Source organism: Pelophylax lessonae, assembly GCF_965119305.1.
Source record: "Pelophylax lessonae genome assembly, chromosome: 3".
Classification (NCBI taxonomy): Eukaryota; Metazoa; Chordata; class Amphibia; order Anura; family Ranidae; genus Pelophylax; species Pelophylax lessonae.
Genome location: NC_138770.1, coordinates 513,149,158 through 513,172,044, shown reverse-complemented (window position 1 = coordinate 513,172,044; position 22,887 = coordinate 513,149,158). Strand labels below are relative to the sequence as shown.

The window sequence follows — 22,887 nt, the reverse complement described above, 5'->3', positions numbered from 1 at the left end:
CTAGTTTGCTCTAATAGGTAAAAAAAATGGGATACTACCTTGATCAATATTTTACAGCCCACACCCTTGATAGTGACAGCGTTTTTATTTTCATTGCCTATGTCCCACTACACCTTGTTTTCGCAGTATTGTGCACATTGCAACACACCAACAACTAGAACTGGATTGACAGGGGGGCAATCTGGGAGCGTTGGGTATTTTCAATAACTGGAAAAGTTTCTTGCCACAACGGTGAGGATGCAGGCTCCAATGTTACACAGAGGATGGCTAGGTCTCCTTTGTGCTCCCCTGCAGTCAGAGCAGTGTGACACCCCAGGCCAGGAATAAACTGGGGGGGGGGGGGTTGCTTACCTGGAGGGTCTGGGCCGAATACCCTTGTTGTCCCCTGCAGTTGGTCAGCTATGTCCGGTCGCAGTGCGGCCCATGGCTCTGGCCTGTGGGGGGGCTGGGTCTTTTTCTTGCTGGGCCAGTGGCAGGTGCACTTCTGGCTGGCTTTGCGCTCATGTGGGTGTTGCAAGCTGGGGGTGATGCCCCCGGGCGTCTGAATGTGCGGGTAGGGGTGCGACAATCAGGTCATCCCTGCTGATGTTTGGGTCCGCCTGCCTCTGTGGCTTCTTGGTGCTAAAATTGAATTTGGGGCTGGGTTTGGCTGGACTCTCATCAGCTTCCCAGTACAGGTGCCTGTGGGCAGGAGCACGATCTCCAGGGCCGTGTCAGCTTGACGGCGGACGGAGTGGATGTAAATATCTTAGTGCCTGGTGTAAGCGGCTCTGTGTCTGAATGTTCGGACATACGGCCCTGCCTATGGCAAGCCTGGGCCTACCCTGCAGGATCTAAGATTGTGCCAAACATACACCATACCCAACCCCTCCCAGTAATCTGTCTACGGAGTCCACCACACCTTGAAGCTTTGCACTGTTAAGATTGTAAAAAAAAACGCAAACCATTCAGTTGAAATCATCCTAGTAACATTAGATTGCATCAGTGTTCCTGATAATATAATCTTGTTACCACCACCTGTTTAGACCTTCCTGCATTACGTTCCCCATTCCTACTAGATGGGCTCTCCTGGCTGTTGGAGGGAGCTGTGTCATTCAGAGCATATGCTTCTGGATTTTTCACCTCTGGGTGCTCATACACAAAACTGTCCTTTTTTTTTCTGAAAGTGCCGGCCACTCTAACTACATTGCCTAGCTCCTTACCTTATCTTGAGTAACCTCTCTAAACACCTTTTGTTCTATCGTATGTCTTACAAGGTTTGTCAGTAATGCCCAGTATTGCATTTTGCTCCTCAATATCTCAAATGCAAGCTTCTATTTGGACCATATGCTCGCATCTGCCCAAGAAATTTACATCCTGGAACTGTTTCTCCATTTGTGCATATATGTGGCACAACATAGATGCACTGATGAAGCATTTCCAGAGATTTGTAGGAGTAATGTTTCCTTAAACTTTAGATTTAAGGCCTCATGCACACAGGGTGTTTTTGCAGCTGCTTTTACCAGAGTCAGACTTTTTTTTTTTTTGTTCTATGTGTCCATGCACACAAAGGCTTTTAAGAGCTGTAAGTGGCATAAGCAATTTCAAACTGCTCCAAAAAAGAAAAAAAAAACTGAGGGTCTATGGGTTCTGAAGACCAGGGTTACAGCTGTAAACATGTCAAATATCAATGCTTACCTATGAGAGCCTTTTTAACTGATACAACTTTCAGCCCATTGATTTGCATGGAAGTCGCATCTAAGACTGATCTGATCCGACTTGTGGCATGCGACACGTGCTCTGAGGATCTTGAAGGGGAAACCACACCAAAATTACAAAATAAAATGCAATGGAGCCCCCCCCCCCAAATACCAGGCCTTTGAGCCTGGTATTGATCTTGAAAGGGAAACCCAAGCCAAAATAAAAAAACGGTGTGGGGTTTCCTCCCACCACCAAAATCCATACCCGATCCTTATCTGAGCATGCAATTCGGCAGATCAGGAAATGGGGGGGAGTGAGTGCCCCCCTGTTCCATACCAGGTCACATGCCCTCAACCTGTTGATGAAGACAAGGGCCTCTTCCCAACAACCCTGGGCAGTGGTTGTGGGGGTCTGCGGGCAGGGGGCTTATCGGAATCCGGAAGCCCCCTTTAATCCTTTAATAAAGGGGGCCCCCGGACCCCGGGTCCCCCCCCCATGGGAATGAGTATGCAGCAAATTGTACCCCTACCCATTCACCCCAAAGAAGCAGTGTATCGTTACAGAAAACGAGACGATTATTAAAAGAAAATAGTATTTAAATAGTAAAATATTAAAAATGAAGAATGTCCCCTGTCGTAACTCCAACGTGTCTTCTTTCTCCGGTACCATCACTGATGTCTTCTCCCTCCATTGATGTCTTCTACCTCTGGTGATGTCTTCTTCCTCTGGTCTTCTCCCCGGACCGGAGGAAGAAGACATCGGTGACAGTACCAGAGAAAGACAGGTTGGAGCTATGACGGGGGGCGTTCTTCATTTTTAATAAAGGACTTCTTTTAAAAAAAAAAAAGAAAGAAAAATAAATTATTGTGGGGCATCTCTTTCAAGATCTTCAGAGCACAAGTCGCATGTGCTTGGATGCGACTTCCATTCAAATCAATAGGCTGAAAGTCGGATCAATTCTGACGGCTCTCATGGGGAACCATTGATTTTGACATGTCATGTGACTTGTGCTCTGTAGTAATTGGATTTGGGAGTGGAAAATAGAAGAGGCGGAGAAACACTGCTTAACGCTATCACAGTAAACACGCATTGGAGCCAATGCCAAAAGCTTCTAAAAGTGCGTTGTTACCGCCACTTTTTCCTGGCAGCGGTATTGGCTTTGCAGCTCAATTTTGTTTTTGTTTTTATGCCCTGTGTGCATGAGGCCTGATGCTCACTGATATGTCTTTAGCATAGCCCACTTTTCTTTTTTCTTTAGGAAAGGTGGGCTGCGGCCTACAAGATTTTAGTGAATGTTAAGACTGGGTTCACTCTGAGGCAACTTAATCGACTGACAAGTCGTGCTCCATTCAGTGCAATGGAACCGTTCTAATCAGAGCGACTCAAGTCGCTCCGACTTAGAAAAAGGTTCTTGCACTACTTGGGGGCAGCCGCAATGAAGTCACGCTGTATGGGGCACCTTCAGAGTTGGGTGACTTTGAAGCCGCCCCAGTGTGAAGAGAGCCTAAAAGTTATGTTTACATAAACCCTACTCCACCAGAGTCCTTCATCTCTGCATGTTTCTCTTACATTAGGTTTTTATTACCATTAATATGGCATAAATTATGCAGTGTGTGTGATTTTTTTTTTTTTTTTTTATTTAAAGTTTATATTTCTCAATTATTCTATATTCAGGAAGCCATTGAGTCATTTAAAGAAGCCTTGAAGCAGAAATCAAACTTTATTGAAGCATATAAAAGTCTTGGTCAAGCTTACAGGTAAGCAAGTCCAGGCAATTGTACAGCAGCAGTTAAAAGGAAATGACCTGAAGCAGGTTATAAGGGGTGTGCTGCCAACATCTTAGATCATTTTTGGTGAAAGAGAAGTTTTTATAATGTAGGCTAACATTTGTTTAAAAAATATTACTTAATTTTTGCACAAGCCATTTTGTAATTTTATTTTTAAAAATAATAATTCTCATTACAAATTTAAAACTGCTGGGAGTACCTGTCAAAGCAATTCAGAATTAGTCAACCTAGAGGCATTCTGTAAGGAAGTCATAATGTCTGCTTCATGGGTTGGCTGGCAAAGACCACAGAAAGATTTAGGGTCCATTCACACTCGCCTGACAAGTCGCGGTGGGTCGCTCGCCATTGAATAGTACAGGACCCGTTCTAATAGGAGCGACACAAGTCGCTCCGACTTAGAAAAAGGGTCCTGTACTACTTTGGGGCGACCTGGAGGCAACTTGCATTGACTTCAATTATATGAAGTCCGTGCAAGTCGCGCTGAGGTCGCGGTGCACGCTGTACACCGCGACTTCACAGGTCGCCCCACAAAATCCTGTCGCGGCAGTGTGAATGGGCTGTTAAAGTGGAGTTCCACCCATTTTTGGAACTTTAGATCTTTGTAATCCCCTTTAAAATGGCTTTTACCAATGGAAACTTTTTTTTTTTTTTTTTTTGCTAGTAAATACCTTAATTTCGGCTTTATTCCTCCTCTCCTCACTTCCTGGTCCGATCGGCGATGACGTCATTCGGCGATCCGCAGTGTCTGCTGGGATGTATTCTATTCCAGAAATCTCAGTAGCTGTATCTGTACTGAGCCGTGCCTGCCCCGCCTCCGCCCCGCCTCCTCTCAATGAATTGCATTGTATGAATGTATTAAGGCTGTTCTCTGCCCAGCCTCCGCCCCGCCTCCTCTCAATACAACTCAATGAGAGGAGGCGGGGTGGAGGCGGGGCAGAGAACGGCCTTAATACATTCATACAATGCAACTGAATGAGAGGAGGCGGGGCGGAGGCGGGGCAGGCACGGCTCAGTACAGATACAGCTACTGAGATTTCTGGAATAGAATACATCCCAGCAGACAATGCGGATCGCCAAATGACGTCATCGCCGATCGGACCAGGAAGTGAGGAGAGGAGGAATAAAGCCGAAATTAAGGTATTTACTAGCAAAAAAAAAAAAAAAAAGTTTCCATTGGTAAAAGCCGTTTTAAAGGGGATTACAAAGATCTATGTATTCCAAGCTATTAAAAATGGGTGGAACTCCGCTTTAAAGAATAGGTTCACCTTTAAAAAAATAAATGCACATTTTTTTGCAGGTAAAAAATTTGCATCTATATATTTTTTTTCTCTTTCGTTCATTGACTAACACAGCTATTGATTCTTCTTAACCATTGGGTTATAGTGCCCCCTACAGAAGTAGGACACTAGGCAGGAAAAAGCTCGACTACGCCTATGGGCAGTCTCAGGGTGTATACACCGACTCTCGTATAGGCACTGGTTTTTTTTTTTGGCCTTATCAGGAGTAAGGACTTAGTTCCTTGCTTAGACCTCTGGTTCTGGCAATTTTTTGTATTTAATGGAATTTTTTTCCTCCTTTTTATTATTTTGTTCCTGTGTGATTTACAATCAATTGTCGGACTGGGCAACAAACTGGATAATCTAGATGCTTAGGGTCCCCCCAGTCTGACCAGTGAGTGCATGCAGACTGCAGCTCCACGCTAGGTTGGCGGCGACATAGCCCCACTGGACGGGGGTTGCCTGCGAGTTAAACGTCTCGCGAGGGCGCATACAAACTGGCTTCGGCCTGAGTCGCAGCCTTTCCTCCTGGCTGATAGCACCCACATTACAATAAAGTGGTGGTAGGTCCGGAGCAGTGCCCATCCTGTTCCTGGTATGGTAAGGTGCTGCCCCCCCCCTCTACTCCTGGAGGGTTTTGGGGTGAATGTGGACCCCTCCCTGGGACGATGGGAACCCTGGATTCCTCTCCTGGGTGAGGTTATGAGCTGGCTGTTGCCACATGTTCTAAAGGGGGGGGGGCTGGTTTGAGTTGCTGCTGACCGGATGTCCTCTGGGCTTCCTGTGGCAGTTGTTGGGCTGGGGGAGTGTATAGTTTAGCATTCGTGGGTAGCGCCACACGCGGTCGGCCCTGGCTGCAAATTTAGGCCCTGGCTTTGCGGCCTACTAGTCAAAATCTGTGAGGTGGCCACTGCCTCCTGTTCGGGCATCTGCCCTCCCCTCCGCTGCCCGTGGGTGGTCGGCTCCGCGGGTGCTCGTGTCCAAGCGGCTGGGCGCCCACTGAAATTTGGGCCGCGGCCTACTAGGCCAATGCGGCCGAATCGAATGCCTCCGTTTGGGGGGGTGGCCACAGTGTGTTTAGCTGAAGCCCCCACTCTTCCTTTGGGCATCTGCCGGGCTGGGATCCGTGCACTTGTGGCTGGGCCTCCACAAACATTTAGGCTGAGGCCTGCTAGTTCATGTAGTCAGCTTGGCGCCTCCCTTGGAAAAGGTGGCGCTGTGGGGGCGCTTCAATTCTTAATGACAGCCTTGCCTCCATCATTGTGTGGGGCAACCGCCCCTTTTTAACGCTGCGGGACCATCGGGGTACCCTGCCTGCAGGTCCCCGTCACGGCGGGCGGCCCCTTTTTAAGGGGGCTAATTCCTATTATGCCCTCTATGTAGGGCAGCCCCCTTTTTTATTTATTTTTTTGCAGGGTCAAGTAGGTGTTCCATTCGTGGGCTCTTGGTTGGCGTCCCCTTTGCGGGTTCGCATTTGGCGACCTCCCCTGATTGTTTTTTTTTTTTTTTACCGGTGAGCTTAGTATATAGCAACCCTACTGGGTCTGCGTCCATGCACTCTTGAGTGCTCAGATAGTGAGGATGTTTCCTCTGCTCCTCTAGCCGCACATGAAAAGGCACTGGTGGATGCACTGTTTGTGTTTACAATGGGAGGTTGCTGCTGCTACTGCATCGGAGGCGCCAGTCCCTTTTGGCACCCACAGGCCCTCCAAAGCAGCGAGGGTGTTTGCTTGTTTCCGGATTCATGGACCTCTATGGTATAGGACAAGTGGGTCCACAAAGTTTTTTGGTCAGGCTACGAGATCGAGTTCGGTCTTATCCTCCGGAAAGGTTCTTCCAACCTGCACTTGTTCCCAGGGGGGGGATTGTTCCGATTTGGGAATGTTTTCAGGGGGGGGGGGGGGGGTTTGCTGAAACCTCATTACATTTTCCCAGGAAGGAAGGCAAGGTATGCCCAGTTCTGGACCTCAAGGCACTAAACTGCTAGTGCGAGTACAGAAGTTTTGCGTGGAGTCCATTCACACAGTAGTGGCGTCCCTACATCAGGGGGATTTCTACTCGCTTCGATCGACATTCTAATATGTGTCGGTCACCAACGCTTCCTCCGTTTTGCCGTGGGCGAGGAGCATTATTGGTTTGTGACGTGGACCTTTGGTCTCGCCTGCACTCCTCCGGTCTTAACAAAAGTTTTGCCCCCGGTGCTAGCATTAATTGAGTCAGTGGGGGATCGCGGTACTGGGGTACCATCTTCTGCAAGCGTAGTCTCCGACTGCTCCTCATGGACAACTGGAGATTGCTCTGCGAACTCTGAGGGAGTTTGGTTGGATTCTGAACCTTCAGGAGTCTGCTTTGGTTCTGTCCATAAAAACTGAACTATTTGGGTCTGACTTTGGACTCGGCCTCAGCCACAGTGTTTCTTCCACTGGAAAAACTCCAGACATTGCAGGAGGCAGTTCTGCTTCTGTTCAGCACATGGTCATCCCTCTGGGCTTGAATGCGAGTGCTGGGCCTGATGGTGTCCACCCTTGATGCGGTCTGTTTGCACAGTTCCATACAAGATCTCTGCTAAAGAGATTCTGGTGAAATGGGACAAGGATCCACTGTTTCTAGAGGTGGCTTTGTTCTCTGGCCCTTCGATAGGGAAAATCCTTTCTCTTCCTGTACTGGAGGGTTGTCACAATGGATGCCAGCCTGTCCGGGTGGGGAGGCGTCCTCAGCGCAGAGTCCAGACTGCCGATTAATGTTCTGGAACTCAAAGCATTTGTCCTTGTCTGGCTCATTGGACAATTCTTCTTCAAGGATGTCTGGCACGAATGAATTTGGACAATGCCACTCTCATGGTCTGTGTCAATCACCAAGGGGGCACCAGTAGTGTCTTGGTGGCTCGGTAAGTAGCTGGCATTCTAAGGTGGGCAAACGATTCCTTCCAGCACTCTCAAATTTCTGCCATGACTCCTGTGCAGGATCAAAGCAGAAAGGATTCCATCCAGACTGACCTCGCCGGTCTTCGTACGCCGATCGGGGTACCGCTGGTCACCGATGCTCCTTGGGGGCTTCCTCTCAGGGAGAATCGGCTGTCCTAAGGACGGATCTTCCATCCTGCTTTACAGTTGCTGGCTTTACAGCTTGGCTGTTGAATGCTAGGTGCTCTAGGATGGTGGTTTGTCTGAGTCGGTGATTCCTACGCTGTTGAAAGCTAGAAAATCTACTTCTAGGAAGATCTACCATGGTACGTGGAAGACATGCATTGCGTGGTGTGAGTCTCTTGGGGTTCATCCTTGCTCCCTCTCGGTGGATCGGATCTTAACCTTCCTTTAAAGGGGGGTTGAACAGAAATTGGCTTTGAGTACCATTAAGGGCCAGGTATCAGTCCTTTTCCAACAACCTTTGGCCTCACACTCCCTGGTGCGTACTTTTCTTCAGTGTCTGACATTTGGTTCCTTCAGTGCTGACTCTGTTGCCGCCCTGGGATCTTAATGTGCTGCTTATAGCTCTACAGAAACCTTCCTTATAAAATATTCAGGAGGTTTCCCTGCTTGCACTGCCCCTGAAGGTGGCCTTTTTTGGTGGCTATCACCTCTGCGCCGCAGGGTGTCAAAATTGGCGGCGTTATCCTGTCGTTCACCTTATGTGGTGATTCACAAGGATTAGGTGGTGCTTCGCCATCTGTCCGTCATTCCTTCCTAAGGTGGTCTCTGACTGTCATTTGAATGAAGACATTGTGTTGCCTTCCCTGTGTCCCAGGTTAAACATCTGAAGGAAATTACCATGCATACCTTGGATGTGGTCTGGGCAATTAGGGCGTATCTGGCAGCTACGGAGTCTTTTAGGAAGTCAGACTCTCTCTTTTTGTGCTCATGGACAGACCTCACAAAAGGGTTCTCTGCTTCTTCTGCGACCATTACCAGATGGATCAGACATATGGTGGTTCAGGCCTATTGCATCAGGGGTCAGGTTCCTTTCCCTGTCAAGGAGCACTCTACTAGGGTGCTTAATGTCTCCTGGGCTTCATCCGTCATCAAGCGTCAGTGACGCGCGTTTGCAAAGTAACCACCTGGTCGTTGGTGCACACTTTTACAAAATTTTTATAAAATGGTTGTGTTGGCCTCTGCGGATGCTTCTTTTGGCCACAAGGTTTTGCTGGCTGCTGTTTAGAGGGCCTAGTCCTCTTTGATGGTGTATTGTTATTTTCAGGTGAGTTTTCTGCTTTTTTCCCACCCCTCAGTTTAACACTGCTTTGGGACATCCCAGTGGTTAAGAAGAACCACTGTGGGCGGCACAGTGGTGAAGTGGTTACCACTTTCACCTAGCAGCAAGAGGGTCGCTGGTTCGAATCCCACCCACGACACTACATTCCTGGAGTTTGCATGTTCTCCCTGTCCCTGCTCTGGTTTCCTCCGGGTACTCTGGTTTCCTCCCACACTCCAAAAGGGTAGGTTAATTGGATCCTGTATAAAAAAAAAAAAAAATTGGCCCTACTGTGTATGTATGTGAGTTAGGGACCTTAGATTGTAAGCTCCTTGAGGGTAAGGACTGATGTGATTGTAAGCTCCTTGAGGGTAAGGACTGATGTGAATGTATAATGTATATGTAAAGTGCTGCGTAAATTGACAGCGCTATATAAGTACCTGAAATAAAATAAAAATAAATAAGAACCAGGAGCTGTTTCTCCGTCAATGAACGAAAAAGAAAATTGGATTTTTGACGTACCGTAAAATCCATTTCTCTGATGTTCATTGATGGACACAGCACCCACCCCTCTGTGTAGTTGGCTTTCTTCTGACACTGCTTGTAACAAAACTGAGTGCCTATAGCTGAGAGTGGGAGTATACCCCCTGGGACTGCCCATAGACGTAGTCAAGCTTTTTCCTGTCTAGTGTCCTACTCCTGTAGGGAGCAGTATAACCCAATGGTTAAGAAGAATCAGGAGCTGTGTCTGTCAATGAACATTAGAGAAACCGATTTTACGGTAAGTCAAAAATTCAATTTTTTTGTCGGAGCCAGGAAAGCATTGCACCAGCAAACAGCAAATCACTGGTGACATGCTGTACTCTTGCGGACTGTCAGTGTAAACTGTTTACCCCTATGTCATATGGGCAGGAAGTTTCAACGAAACTACCAGTGCTCAACACCGCCCTGATAGATAATTGAGAATTACAAGCTGACAGCTGCAAAGGCTGTTGGTACATGTAGTTGATTAATTCACAAAACTCTTTGAATGAATGATGTTGCGTTGCTCTTTTCAAAAAGTGACAGCTGGTATGGACAACCTCTCCTCTTAGTGCTGTCACAGGGAGAGAGGGGAATCAGTGGGAACATGAGACATGTTCTACCCTAAAAACGGGTGGAGGTGGAATATGTAAAATGTAAACTCCTTTTAGTCAGGTTTCAGGCATTCCCTGCAGTTGGAGTTGAATTTGCTGTGTAAGACTCATACACTGCTAAAGGGAAAGCTAATGATGGTAATTGTCCTATCGCTACACTGAGATTATTAAGGTGGTAATAAGGAAGGCATACCTCACCATTCCTAGTCCATATGAAAAATGCAATAGACAGGCAAACCTATAATATACAGTGCCTTGCAAAAGTATTCACCTTGACTTTTTACCTATTTTGTTCATTACAATGCTTTGTTAATCTGAATTTTATGTGATGGATCAGAACACAATAGTCTAAGTTGGTGAAGTGAAATGAGAAAAATATATACATAGAACTATTTTTTAGAAATCGAAAACAGAAAATTGGCATGTGTATGTATTCACCCCCTTTGTTTTGAAGCCCATAAAAAGCTCTGGTGCAACCAATTACCTTCAGAAGTCAAATAATTAGTGAAATGATGTCCACCTGTGTGCAATCCAAGTGTTACGTGATCTGTCATTACATATGCACACCCTTTTTGGAAGGCCCCAGAGGCTGCAACATCTAAGAAAGAGGCAAGGCACCACTAACCAAACACTGCCATGAAGACCAAGGAACTCTCCAAACAAGTAAGAGACAATGTTGTTCAGAAGTACAAGTCAGGGTTAGGTTATAAAAAAAATCCAAATCTTTTATAAACCCCAGGAGCACCATCAAATCTATCATAACCAAATGGAAAGAACATGGCACAACAGCAAACCTGCCAAGAAACGGCCGCCCACCAAAACTCACGGGCCGGGCAAGGAGGGCATTATTCAGAGAGGCAGCACAGAGACCTAAGATAACCCTGGAGGAGCCACAGAGTTCCACAGACTGGAGTATCTGTACATACAGTTGTGCTCATAAGTTTACATACCATGACAGAATTTGATTTCTTGGCCATTTTTCAGAGACTATGAATGATAACACAAACACTTTTCTTTTACTCATGGTTGGTGTTTGGCTGAAGCCTTTTATTATCAATCAACTATATTTACTCTTTTTAAATCATAATTACAACAGAAACTACCCAAATGACCCTGATCAAAAGTTTACATACCCTGGTGATTTTGGCCTGATAACATGTACACAAGTTGCCACAAAGAGGTTTGAATGGCTATTAAAGGTAACCATCCTCACCTGTGATCAGTTTGCGTGTAATGTGTGTGTTTATAAAAGGTCAATGAGTTCCTGGACTCCTGACAGACCTTTGCATCTTTCATCCAGTGCTGCACTGACGTTTCTGGATTATGAGTCATGGGGAAAGCAAAAGAATTGTCAAAGGATCTGTGGGAAAAGGTAGTTGAACTGTATAAAACAGGAAAGGGATATAAAAAGATATCCAATGAATTGAGAATGCCAATCTGCAGTGTTCAAACTCTAATCAAGAATTGGAAAATGAGGGGTTCTGTTGAAACCAAACCACAGTCAGGTAGACCAGCTAAAATTTCAGCCACAACTGCAAGGAAAATTGTTCGGGATGCACAGAAAAACCCACAAATAACTTCAGGTGAAATACAGGACTCTCTGAAAACATGTGGTGTGGATGTTTCAAGATGCACAATAAGTAGGCACTTGAGGAACGATGGGCTGCATGGACCATTCGCCAGAAGAAAGCCATTACTACTTAAATGCCACAAAGTATCCCGCTTACAATACGCCAAACATCACAGCGACAAGCCTCAAACCTTCTGGCACAAAGTCATTTGGAGTGATGAGACCAAAATGTATCTTTTTGGCCACAACCATAAACGCTACATTTGGAGAGGAGTCAACAAGGCCTATGATGAAAAGTATACCATTCCTACTATGAAACATGGAGGTGGATGACTGATGTTTTGGGGATGTGTGCGCTACAAAGGCACAGGAAATCAGCCCAGAAGCTGCACATGGGACGTGCTTGGACATTCCAACATGACCATGATCTTAAAAGCAAGGCCAAGTCTACCTGTCATTGGCTACAGCAGAATAAAGTGACGGTTCTGGAGTGGCCATCTGTCTCCTGACCTCAATATCATTGAGCCACTCTGGGGAGATCTCAAACGTGCAGTTCATGAAAGACAGCCCAAAAATTTACAGGAACTGGAGGCTTTTTGCCAGGAAAAATGGGCAGCTTGACTATCTGAGAAGATGAAGAGCCTCATCCACAAATACCACAAAAGGCTTCAATCTGTCATTGATGTTAAAGGGGGCAATACGCGGTACTAAGAATTGGGGTATGTAAACTGTAGGACGACAATAAGCCGTACGCTCCATAGAGTTGGGCTTTATGGCAGAGTGGCCAGAAGAAAGCCATTACTTTCTGCAAAAAACAAAATGGCAAATTTTGAGTTTGCGAAAAGGCACTTGGGAGACTCCCAAAATGTATGGAGGAAGGTGTTCTGATCTGATGAGACTAAATGTAACTTTTCGTCCATCAAAGAAAACGCTATGTCTGTCGCCATACCAACAAATCACATCATCCAAAGAACACCATCCCCACAGTGAAACATGGTGGTGGCAGCATCATGCTGTGGGGATGTTTTTCAGCAGTCAGGACTGGGAAACTGGTCAGAGTTGAGGGAAAGATGGATGGTGCTAAATACAGGGATATTCTTGAGCAAAACCTGTACCACTCTGTGCGTGATTTGAGGCTAGGACGGAGGTTCACCTTCCAGCAGGACAATGACCTCAAACACACTGCTAAAGCAACACTGTACAGGTAACTATGAGGGATGATATTAATAATGGAGCTATGGACGAGGCAGAATCCCTGTGGGTAGAACTTAAAAGGGAAGGCACTATAGGAAAGGTAATATTGGGCGTATGCTATAGGCCCCCCAACCAGAGGGAGGAGGGGGAGGCGGACCTCCTTTTACAGATAGGATTGGCGGCAAGGATGGGAATGTCATTATAATGGGGGACTTTAATTATCCAGATATAGACTGGGCAGAAGGAACCGCGCATTCAGCCAAGGTCTCGGCAGTTCTTAAATGTTTTGCAGGACAATTTCATGGGTTAGATGGTGAACGCACCGACAAGAAACAATGCGATGCTTGTACTACTGATTACCAACAATACAGACCTGCTCACGCATATAAAAAAATACGGGGCAACTTGGGAAACAGTGACCATAGGTCAATAAGTTTCAGTATTAATTACAGTAATAGGAAACACAAGGGTAATATAAGGACACTAAAATTCAAAAGAGCGAATTTCCCAAAACTGCGCACTCTGCTAGAAAATATCAAATGGGATAGAACCCTGGGAACAAAGAACACGGAGGAAAAATGGGAGTGCTTCAAGAGCATAATTGACAAAGGGATTGGCCAGTGCATTTCAAAGGGAAATAAATTTAAAAGGGCAAAACTAAACTCCGACATAAAAATGCATATTAATACTAAAGAAAAGGCCTTCAAAAAATACAAGGCTGAGGGGTCATTGGCAGCATTCAAGCATTACAAAGAGTGTAATAAGAAATGTAAAGACTAAATCAAGGCGAGTAAAATAGAACACGAGAGACCTATAGCGGAAGAGAGCAAAAAGAACCCCAAGAAATTCTTTAAGTATATAAACAGTAAGAAAGCGAGGCCAGAACACATTGGCCCCATAAAAGACGAAGGAAATTTGGCCACAGAGGATAGAGAAAAGGCGGAAGTGTTAAATAATTTCTTCTCTTCAGTCTTCACAAAAGAATCGGGGGGGGGGGGCTACACTAACCCAGCTTGTAATGCTAAAATAAATAATACACCTCAGGAAGTACCGCCATGGCTAACAGAAGATAGACTTACAACTAAACTAGAGAAACTTAACATAAATAAATCACGGGGACCGGATGGCTTGCACCCGAGGGTTCTTAAAGAGCTCAGCCAGGTGATTGCCAGACCATTATTCTTGATCTTTAAGGATAGTCTACAGACGGGAATGGTGCCAGCTGATTGGAAAAAAGCCAACGTGGTACCAATATTTAAAAAAGGGCCGAGATATATCCCGGTTAACTATAGGCCGGTCAGCCTAACATCAGTAGTCTGCAAGATTTTGGAGGGGATGTTAAGGAACCACATACAAGACTTTTTAGTAATGAAAATGGTATTAGTAGTAATCGGCATGGATTCATGAAAAATCGTTCTTGCCAAACCAATCTATTAACCTTCTATGATGAAGTGAGCTGCCGCCTAGATAAAGGTAAGCCTGTGGATGTGGTGTATCTGGACTCTGCAAAGGCCTTTGTACAGTAAGCGTTTGTGGGGAACGGTGTAAAACTAAGGAAAAGAAGGTATGGACCATAGGGTCAGTACCTGGATAGAGAACTGGCTCCAGGGGAGAGTCCAGAGGGTGGTGATAAATGGGGAGTACTCGGATTGGGCGGGTGTGGAAAGTGGAGTCCCCCAAGGTTCTGTCCTGGGACCAATCCTGTTTAATTTATTCATAAATGATCTAGAGTAGGGAATATCTAGTACAATCTCAGTATTTGCGGATGATGCTAAACTAAGCATGCCAATATCTTCTATGCAGGATGTGGAAACCTTACAAGCGGACCTGAACAAAATAATCGGGTGGGCAACTACATGGCAGATGAGGTTTAATGTTGAAAAATGTAAAGTATTGCACTTGGGCGTCAGAAACACAAAAGCAAGCTACTCATTAGGGGGGAAACCTCTGGGTGAATCTAAGATGGAAAAGGACCTGGGGGTACTGGTGGACAACAGGCTTGGCAGTGGCATGCAATGCCAAGCTGCTGCAAGCAAAGCCAACAGAATACTGGCATGTATAAAAAAGGGGATTTACTCCAGAAATGGAGATTATTCTCCCACTCTACAAGACTGTGGTCCGGCCACATCTGGAGTATGCTGTCCAGTTCTGGGCACCGGTCCTCAGGAAGGATGTGCTGGAACTGGAGAGAGTCCAGAGAAGGGCAACAAAAATAATTAGGGGAATGGAGGGCATTGGCTATGTGGAAAGACTGCAAGCACTGAACTTCTTTTCCCTGGAGAAGAGACGATTACTGTACTGTACTGGCGACCCTAGCATAAGGAACAAACTTTTAGAGAAAGGGAATACAATAAGTCATGTGGCCACTCACTAAAACTAGAGGAAAAAGGGTTTACCTTAAAATACGTAAGGGGTTCTTCACTGTTAGAGCAGTAAGGATGTGGAATTCTCTTCCACAAGCAGTTGTATCAGCAGGGAGCATCGATAGTTTCAAAAAACTATTAGATGGGCACCTTAAAGACCACAACATACAGGGGTATTCAATGTACGGTTAACAGCAAACACACACATCATAGGTTGAACTGGATGGACTGATGTCTTTTTTCAACCTCACAAACTATGTGTAACTTGAGTGGTTTAAGGGGAAACCTGAATATGTGTTGGAATGGCCTAGTCAAAGCCCAGACCTCAATCCAATACAAAATCTGTGGTCAGACTTAAAGATTGCTGTTCACAAGGGCAAACCATCCAACTTGAAGGAGCTGGAGCAGTTTTGCAAGGAGGAATGGGCAAAAATCCCAGTGGTAAGATGTGGCAGGCAAGCTCATAGACTTATCCAAAGCGACTTGGAGCTGTGATTGCCGCAAAAGGTGGCTCTACAAAGTATTGACTTTAAGTTATGCACATTGACTTTTTCCGTTATTTTGTCCTATTTGTCATTTGCTTCACAATAAAAAGAAAAAAAAACATCTTCAAAGTTGTGGGCACGTTCTGTAAATTAAATGATGCAAATCCTCAAACAATTCATGTTAATTCCAGGTTGTGAGGCAACAAAAAACAGAAAATGCCAAGGGGGGGGGGGGGTGAATACCTTTGCAAAGCACTGTAATATACAGTGTCTTGAAAAAGTACTTCTACCCCTTGAAATTTCCCACATTTTGTCATGTTACAACCACAAACGTTAATATATTTTGTTGGGATTTTATGTGATAGACCAACACAAAGTGGCACATAATTATTAAGTGGAAGAAAAAGGATAAATGGTTTTCAAAATGTATTGCAAATATCTGAAAAGTGTGGTGTACATTTGTATTCAGCCCCCTTTTACTCTGATTCCCCTAACTAAAATCTAGTGGAACCAATTGCCTTCAGAAGTCGCCTAATTGGTAAATGGAGTCCACCTGTGTGTAATTTTAATCTTGGTATAAATACAGCTGTTCTGTGAAGCCCTCAGAGGTTTGTTAGAGTACCTTAGTGAACAAATAGCATCAAAGGAACACACCAGTCAGGTGTCCAGCATCAGTGCCTGGCCTCACAAACGCACTTCTGGAAGAATTTGTCAAGCATTACCATAGATGCACTCCTAAACCTTGTGGACAGCCTTCCCACAGTGGTTATAGCTGCAAAGGGTGGGCAAACTCAATATTGAACCTTACAGACTAAGACGCCATTAACTTTCATGTAAAGGCATGCGTCCCAATACTTATGGTAATATAGTGTATGTAGATTGGGCTACCAAAAGAACTTCTTGGTTGTAGGCACTCTGTTCTGAAGTAGATTTATTCATTATAAGTAGACACTTCCTTGATGATCCAGTATTAAATAATGGTGCTTTAAGACCATGTGCAACACATCTAAGTTCCATTAAAGAGTAACTCCACTTTTGTGGGGATAAAATGTGACCAATTAAAAAAATAACATACACAATTGCTACACAAGCGAAGAGGAAAAGATCTTTTACTCCTATAAATATGACATCCACTTAAAGCTCATACATTTGGGGATCCTAGTATCCATCTTAATGTTCCAGTATACTTCTTGTTTACTCAGAAGAGAAACTATTGCCTCCTCCTAATGAAGTAATTTACCCTCTATATATGTTCTACTCCTAATGGGATTCGTTCCCCCCCCGGTGAATATCTACAAAATTTCTCATTACATTTGTGTTTTGTTTGTTTGAATATTATAATGGTGATCTCTTAAGACGATCCCGTTAACATGACATGGTTCTTCCCACATACTGTTTGCAACAGTGTATGCAGAAGATGATGTACACAACATATTTAAGTTGAAAATTCACGAACTGTTTAATTTCAACAGAATAACCATTTGTGTATGACCTGACGTCATTCCGTATGTTGCACGCACGCGTTATGCCTTCTAACACCACCTCCCACGCCTGCGTGGCCCGTACGTGACGCCATTTCACAGCACGCGCTGCACTTAAGACCGCCTCACATAGCCTTGTGTTACAGCCAGCTGCAGTGCGGTTGGGTCATGCTGCCAGCCATCCACTCAGCCACCCACCACAACAGGGTGCCAACCCAGCGAGCGAGTAAGCAACCAGCTACCCAGATTAAACCAAGCCAGCCACCCGCCAACGTGACCAGTGTTCCAGCAAGCCAGCTAGCCGCCACAACAGGCCAGGGTGAGTGAGTGACACCAAGCCAGCCTGCCACACAACAGGATGACCCCAAGCCAGCCCCCCCCACTACAGTGTTCCAGCAAGCCAGCCACCCACCCACCACAGTGTTCCTGCAAGCCAGTTACCCACCACAGTGTTCCTGCAAGCCAGCCACCCACCACAGTGTTCTAGTAAGCCAGCCACCCATAACAGGGTGACACCAATCCAATCACCCACCACAGTGTTCCAGCAAGCCAGCCACCCATAACAGGGTGACACCAAGCAAGCCAACATGCACCACAGAGACTGTTCCTGAAAGCCAGCCACACATAACAGGGTGACACCAATCCAGCCACTGCAAGCCAGCCATCCATAACAGGGTGACACCAATCCAGCCACCCACCACAGTGTTCCAGCAAGCCAGCCACCCATAACATGGTGACACCAAGCAAGCCAACCAGGCACCACACTGTTCCTGAAAGCCAGCTACCCATAACAGGGTAACACCAACCCAGCCAGCCACCACGGTGTTCCTGCAAGCCAGCCACCCATAACAGGGTGACACCAAACCAGCCACCCACCACAGTGTTCCTGCAAGCCAGCCAGCCACAACAGGGTGACACTAAGCAAGCCAACCAGGCACCACATACTGTTCCTGAAAGCCAGCCACCCATAACAGGGTGACACTAAGCAAGCCAACCAGGCACCACAGGCTGTTCTTGAAAGCCAGCCTCCCACTACAGTGTTCCTGCAAGCCAGCCACCCATAACAGGGTGACCCCAATCCAGCCAGCCACCACAGTGTTCCTGCAAGCCAGCCACCCATAACCGGGTGAAACCAAGCAAGCCAGCCACCCAGAACAGGGTGACACCAAGCAAGCCAACCAGGCACCACAGACTGTTCCTGGAAGCCAGCCACCAATAAAAAGGTGACGCCAGTCACCAAGCCAGCCAGCCACCACAGTGTTCCTGCAAGCCAGCCTCCCATAACAGGGTGACGCCAAACCAGTCAGCCACCACAGTGTTCCTGCAAGCCAGCCACCCATAACAGGTTGGTCAGCATGGACTTCTTATCCATGGCCCTTTTTTTAGGACTACCTTCCAGTATTTTGTACAACAGTGAACTCTGATACCGACTTCCTACTACCAAATGCTTGACATTTTGCATTTAAAAAGAAAAAATTAAAACCTTCAAGCCAATATTCTAAACCAGTGTCTGTTGAGCTCACGACAGTGTTTGTTGAGCTTATACCCCCATCATTTACGCCTTAGACTCGAGATAATCACGTTCTTTGGGTTTTTCTCCTTAGCTATATTGCTGACTGAAGAGACCTTCTCATGTGTGTTGCTGCTATTAACGTTTTTAAATTTGAAGGCAGGAGACAATGTCCGCTGCAAGGAAAATGTGGCATTTTCAGCAGAAAAAGATGTTACCCAGAGCATTTGGTATTGATGCAATTTTTTGGAGTATCCCATGTAAAGCATTCTGTGCAGCATATTGTACAACATTATTTATTTTTTTAATAATTTCTCTCTATGCCACTAGATGGGGAGTTTGCTCTGTGTGTGGAATAGACTTTCAACAAAACCTTTGTGTCAATGTACATAACACTGTTATATTATTTGACTCTAAAGTAGAACTATTTATTTATTTTTTTTTTTTCAAAAGCTTTTTCTGTAGTGTTCTAGATTTCTCTATATACGTTATTTTTTCTCTTGGCTGCTATATTTGAGGGGGTTTAACATATTCAATCTAGGCACCAAGAATCATGTGTTGTCTGTGCCCATCTACTTTAAAAACTTATCATGAGAGAAACGCAGGAGGTTTTGTTGGTTTATTTTTTATTTTTTTGAAAATGCAGGTTTCCTGGCTGTTATACACGCTTTGACTTCAGTGTTATCGGATTTTTTTTTTTTGCATACAGTTTATTTAGCGCATATAGCTAATTTCAGTGTAAAGAGTGCTGAATATAGTTCTCTTTTTAATGCATTATGTTCTTCCTTTTTTAATTTTTATTTTTTTATTTTTTTTTTAGGGAACTTGGTAATTTTGAAGCCGCCATGGAGAACTTCCAAAAAGCCTTGATGCTGAATCAGAATCATGTACAGACACTTCAGCTAAGAGGCATAATGCTTTACCATCATGGCAGTCTACAAGAAGCTTTAACAAACTTTAAGGTGTGTTTTAACACTAAACCTGTATATAGGATATTTGTTCCTATAGATGACAATGAGTCTTTGGCCTATTTTGTAGGATGCATAGTACAGGGATGCTGGCCATTATTCTCTTTTGACTTCAATAGTCAGCATGTTAAATAAGCTTGCTACAGAATTTGACTGCAAAGTTTCAAAATGGCCAATATACATCATATGCATACAGCAATATAGGAGCAGTTTCCTGGTGTTTCTGTAGATCATCTTCAATCCCGTATACGTTAAATACTAAGCATATACTTGTGTTGTGAAAGTTCCAAAGACATGCAAGCTCACGTGCCCAACACTCCTAGCACCAAAATAGTTACTGAGTTTAACTATCAAAGGACTTTATAAAAAGTAGGGCGGAGGGTGAGGGGAACTACAGACCATAACCTGGGTTGCTTGTGTCAACCAATAAGAGGGCTTATAATAGAAATTGGGACAATATTTCTAACCTGACTAATTGATGGATTCTTTGCCCTGAAAACAGCAGGCCAGCAGACAAGATTTCAAATGGGCATATACAAGAAACCCTAAGATTTTAACACTTATTCGTTTGGAGGAGTGAAGAGAACACAATCATTCAGTGAACTTACTGGCTCCAGTGAGGCAGGTCACAATTAAGGCAACCCTCCACTGGGTACCCAGAGCATGCAAGCAGACAAGGACTATAGACTTTAGATTGTTGCCCAGTCAAGCTTGAAATGTTGTCTATGATTACTTGAAGATTGAAGTATTCATAAAACGCATAGCAATTGTTGCTTGATGTGGAAAAATTCAAACAGATCTAACTTTGTAATATGCATAGGTACTTTTCTCTCTGGAGAGTCTTCTGGGAGTACAAAAGCTTTGGACATTGGCTTGTTAAAGTACATTTGATGTTACAGGGATTGTGTTGATATAGTGCATGTTGTTTCTTAGTTTGTTCAGTTATTGTCATTGTCCCTTTCTGTAGCGATGTTTGCAGCTGGAACCCTATAATGAAGTCTGCCAATACATGAAAGGACTCAGCCATGTCTCTATGGGGCATTTCTATGAAGGAATTAAAGCTCAGACGAAAGTAATGTTAAATGATCCACTACCCGGTCAGAAGGCAAGCCAGGAGTATTTAAAGGTTAAATACTTAAGAGGTAAATGTGTGTTATGCATTGAGTGTCCTGCTTTATTACAAGCTAACACCACTTTTCCTAATCACTTATAAACTGTAAATATGTAAAGCTTAAAGCCCACATCCAGGAAACTTGAAAATTAGTTGCTCGTTTAGGTCTAATGGATTTGTTAAAGTAGATTTTCTTATCCAATCGTCTACACTGATAGACTGATCCTCGCTGCATCGTCTCTCCTATTACCTGATGTCATCAAGACCAGTACAGGGTCCATAGCCCTGCATTGGGCATAATGACACTTGACCACAGTCCACCACCAGAGCATGGGGCATTGCCATATGCCGGGAGAGAAGGATCAGGTAAATAAAACTGCTTTTACTCTCCCCCAAACTAAACAAGCAATAAACTCCTGCAGTGAGGGTGCAGCTCCAATACAAGAGATTATTTAAGGGTTTCACAGTGTTGGGCTTTAAAGTAGACCTGTGCTTTACTCATGCAGAACATGTTCACCTTTCTTTTACTTCATACAACTCCATTGCTGAGAGTGAAGAAAACCTATCGTTCTTTTTGGTATGGAGGCGCATATAACGCGATCAGTGTAATAGCACTGGATCAATCACCAAACACCAGTGCCTTCACGTGGGGAGAGTCCATAGCTGTTTATACACTTTGACATGAGTGGCTCTACCAGGGGCGGACTGGAAGGGGGTCTGCTGCCCAGTACAGAATTCACTCACCTGATGTTGACCCAGAGGCTATCTGGGCCAGGGATACGTAGGTGGGAAGGAGGGGATCAGGGGCCGGCGATGCATAGGTGGGAGGAGGGACCCAGCGCTGGGTTTCTTTCTATGGTGTCCTGTGAGTGGGGGCGTGTCGGCGTCGCATACTGACGTGATGTCGACTTGCACCGCCTCCACAGGCTGCAGGTAATGGACGGTCCTCACCGCACCCGAGACGAGTTCCTGCTTGTTGATGGGATTGGATGCCTTGCAAAGGAGTTCCCTTCTCCCCTCTTCAGATGCCCTGTTTCTTGTGAGTAGTTTTTGTGTCATATTTATATAGCCTCTATTTGAAATCCAGCTCCACTCAGTCATTTCTCCTCTGAGGAATAATGTGTACATTTGCATTATCGCACAACATTTTCATAAAATATATGAAAAATATATGATTCATATATTTTTATAAACATTAATGCAAATGTACACGTTATTCCTCAGAGGAGAGACCATTGAGTGGAGCTAGATTTCAAATGGAGGCTTTGTCGTTGAGCCATACACTTATATAAAAATACAAGATTAGGCGCAGCATGGCTTATAAGTGTAATAAGACCCATCTTTATAATGCACCATTTTATTCATTTTATTAAAACTACATCAGTTACCGTATATACTCGAGTATAAGCCGACCCGAGTATAAGCCGAGACCCCTACTTTTACCACAAAAAGATGGGAAAAATCATTGACTCGAGTATAAGCCTAGGGTGAGAATGCAGGGCGGCGGGCATGGTGCAGGAGAATGCAGGGTGACTGGCATGGTGCAGGAGAATGCAGGGTGACTGGCATGGTGCAGGAGAATGCAGGGTGACTGGCATGGTGCAGGAGAATGCAGGGTACTGGCATGGTGCAGGAGAATGCAGGGTGACTGGCATGGTGCAGGAGAATGCAGGGTGACTGGCATGGTGCAGGAGAATGCAGGGTGACTGGCATGGTGCAGGAGAATGCAGGGTGACTGGCATGGTGCAGGAGAATGCAGGGTACTGGCATGGTGCAGGAGAATGCAGGGTACTGGCATGGTGCAGGAGAATGCAGGGTACTGGCATGGTGCAGGAGAATGCAGGGTACTGGCATGGTGCAGGAGAATGCAGGGTACTGGCATGGTGCAGGAGAATGCAGGGTACTGGCATGGTACAGGAGAATGCAGGGTACTGGCATGGTGCAGGAGAATGCAGGGTACTGGCATGGTGCAGGAGAATGCAGGGTGACTGGCATGGTGCAGGAGAATGCAGGGTGACTGGCATGGTACAGGAGAATGCAGGGTGACTGGCATGGTGCAGGAGATTGCAGGGTACTGGCATGGTGCAGGAGATTGCAGGGTACTGGCATGGTACTAGAGGATCCGGGGTTGTGGGCA

General features: G+C 45.3%; 1 protein-coding gene across 2 annotated transcripts in view; it reads left to right on the top strand.

The window, feature by feature from the left end:
* Positions 1 to 22,887, top strand: part of TTC13 (tetratricopeptide repeat domain 13) — a 289,788-nt gene that overhangs the window by 87,856 nt on the left and 179,045 nt on the right. For both annotated transcript variants that reach the window (XM_082249950.1, XM_082249949.1), the window contains exons 9-11: positions 3,355 to 3,437; positions 19,492 to 19,633; positions 20,607 to 20,781. In XM_082249950.1, the coding sequence (XP_082106076.1) occupies positions 3,355 to 3,437; positions 19,492 to 19,633; positions 20,607 to 20,781 (400 nt within the window). The remainder of the gene's footprint in view (positions 1 to 3,354; positions 3,438 to 19,491; positions 19,634 to 20,606; positions 20,782 to 22,887) is intronic.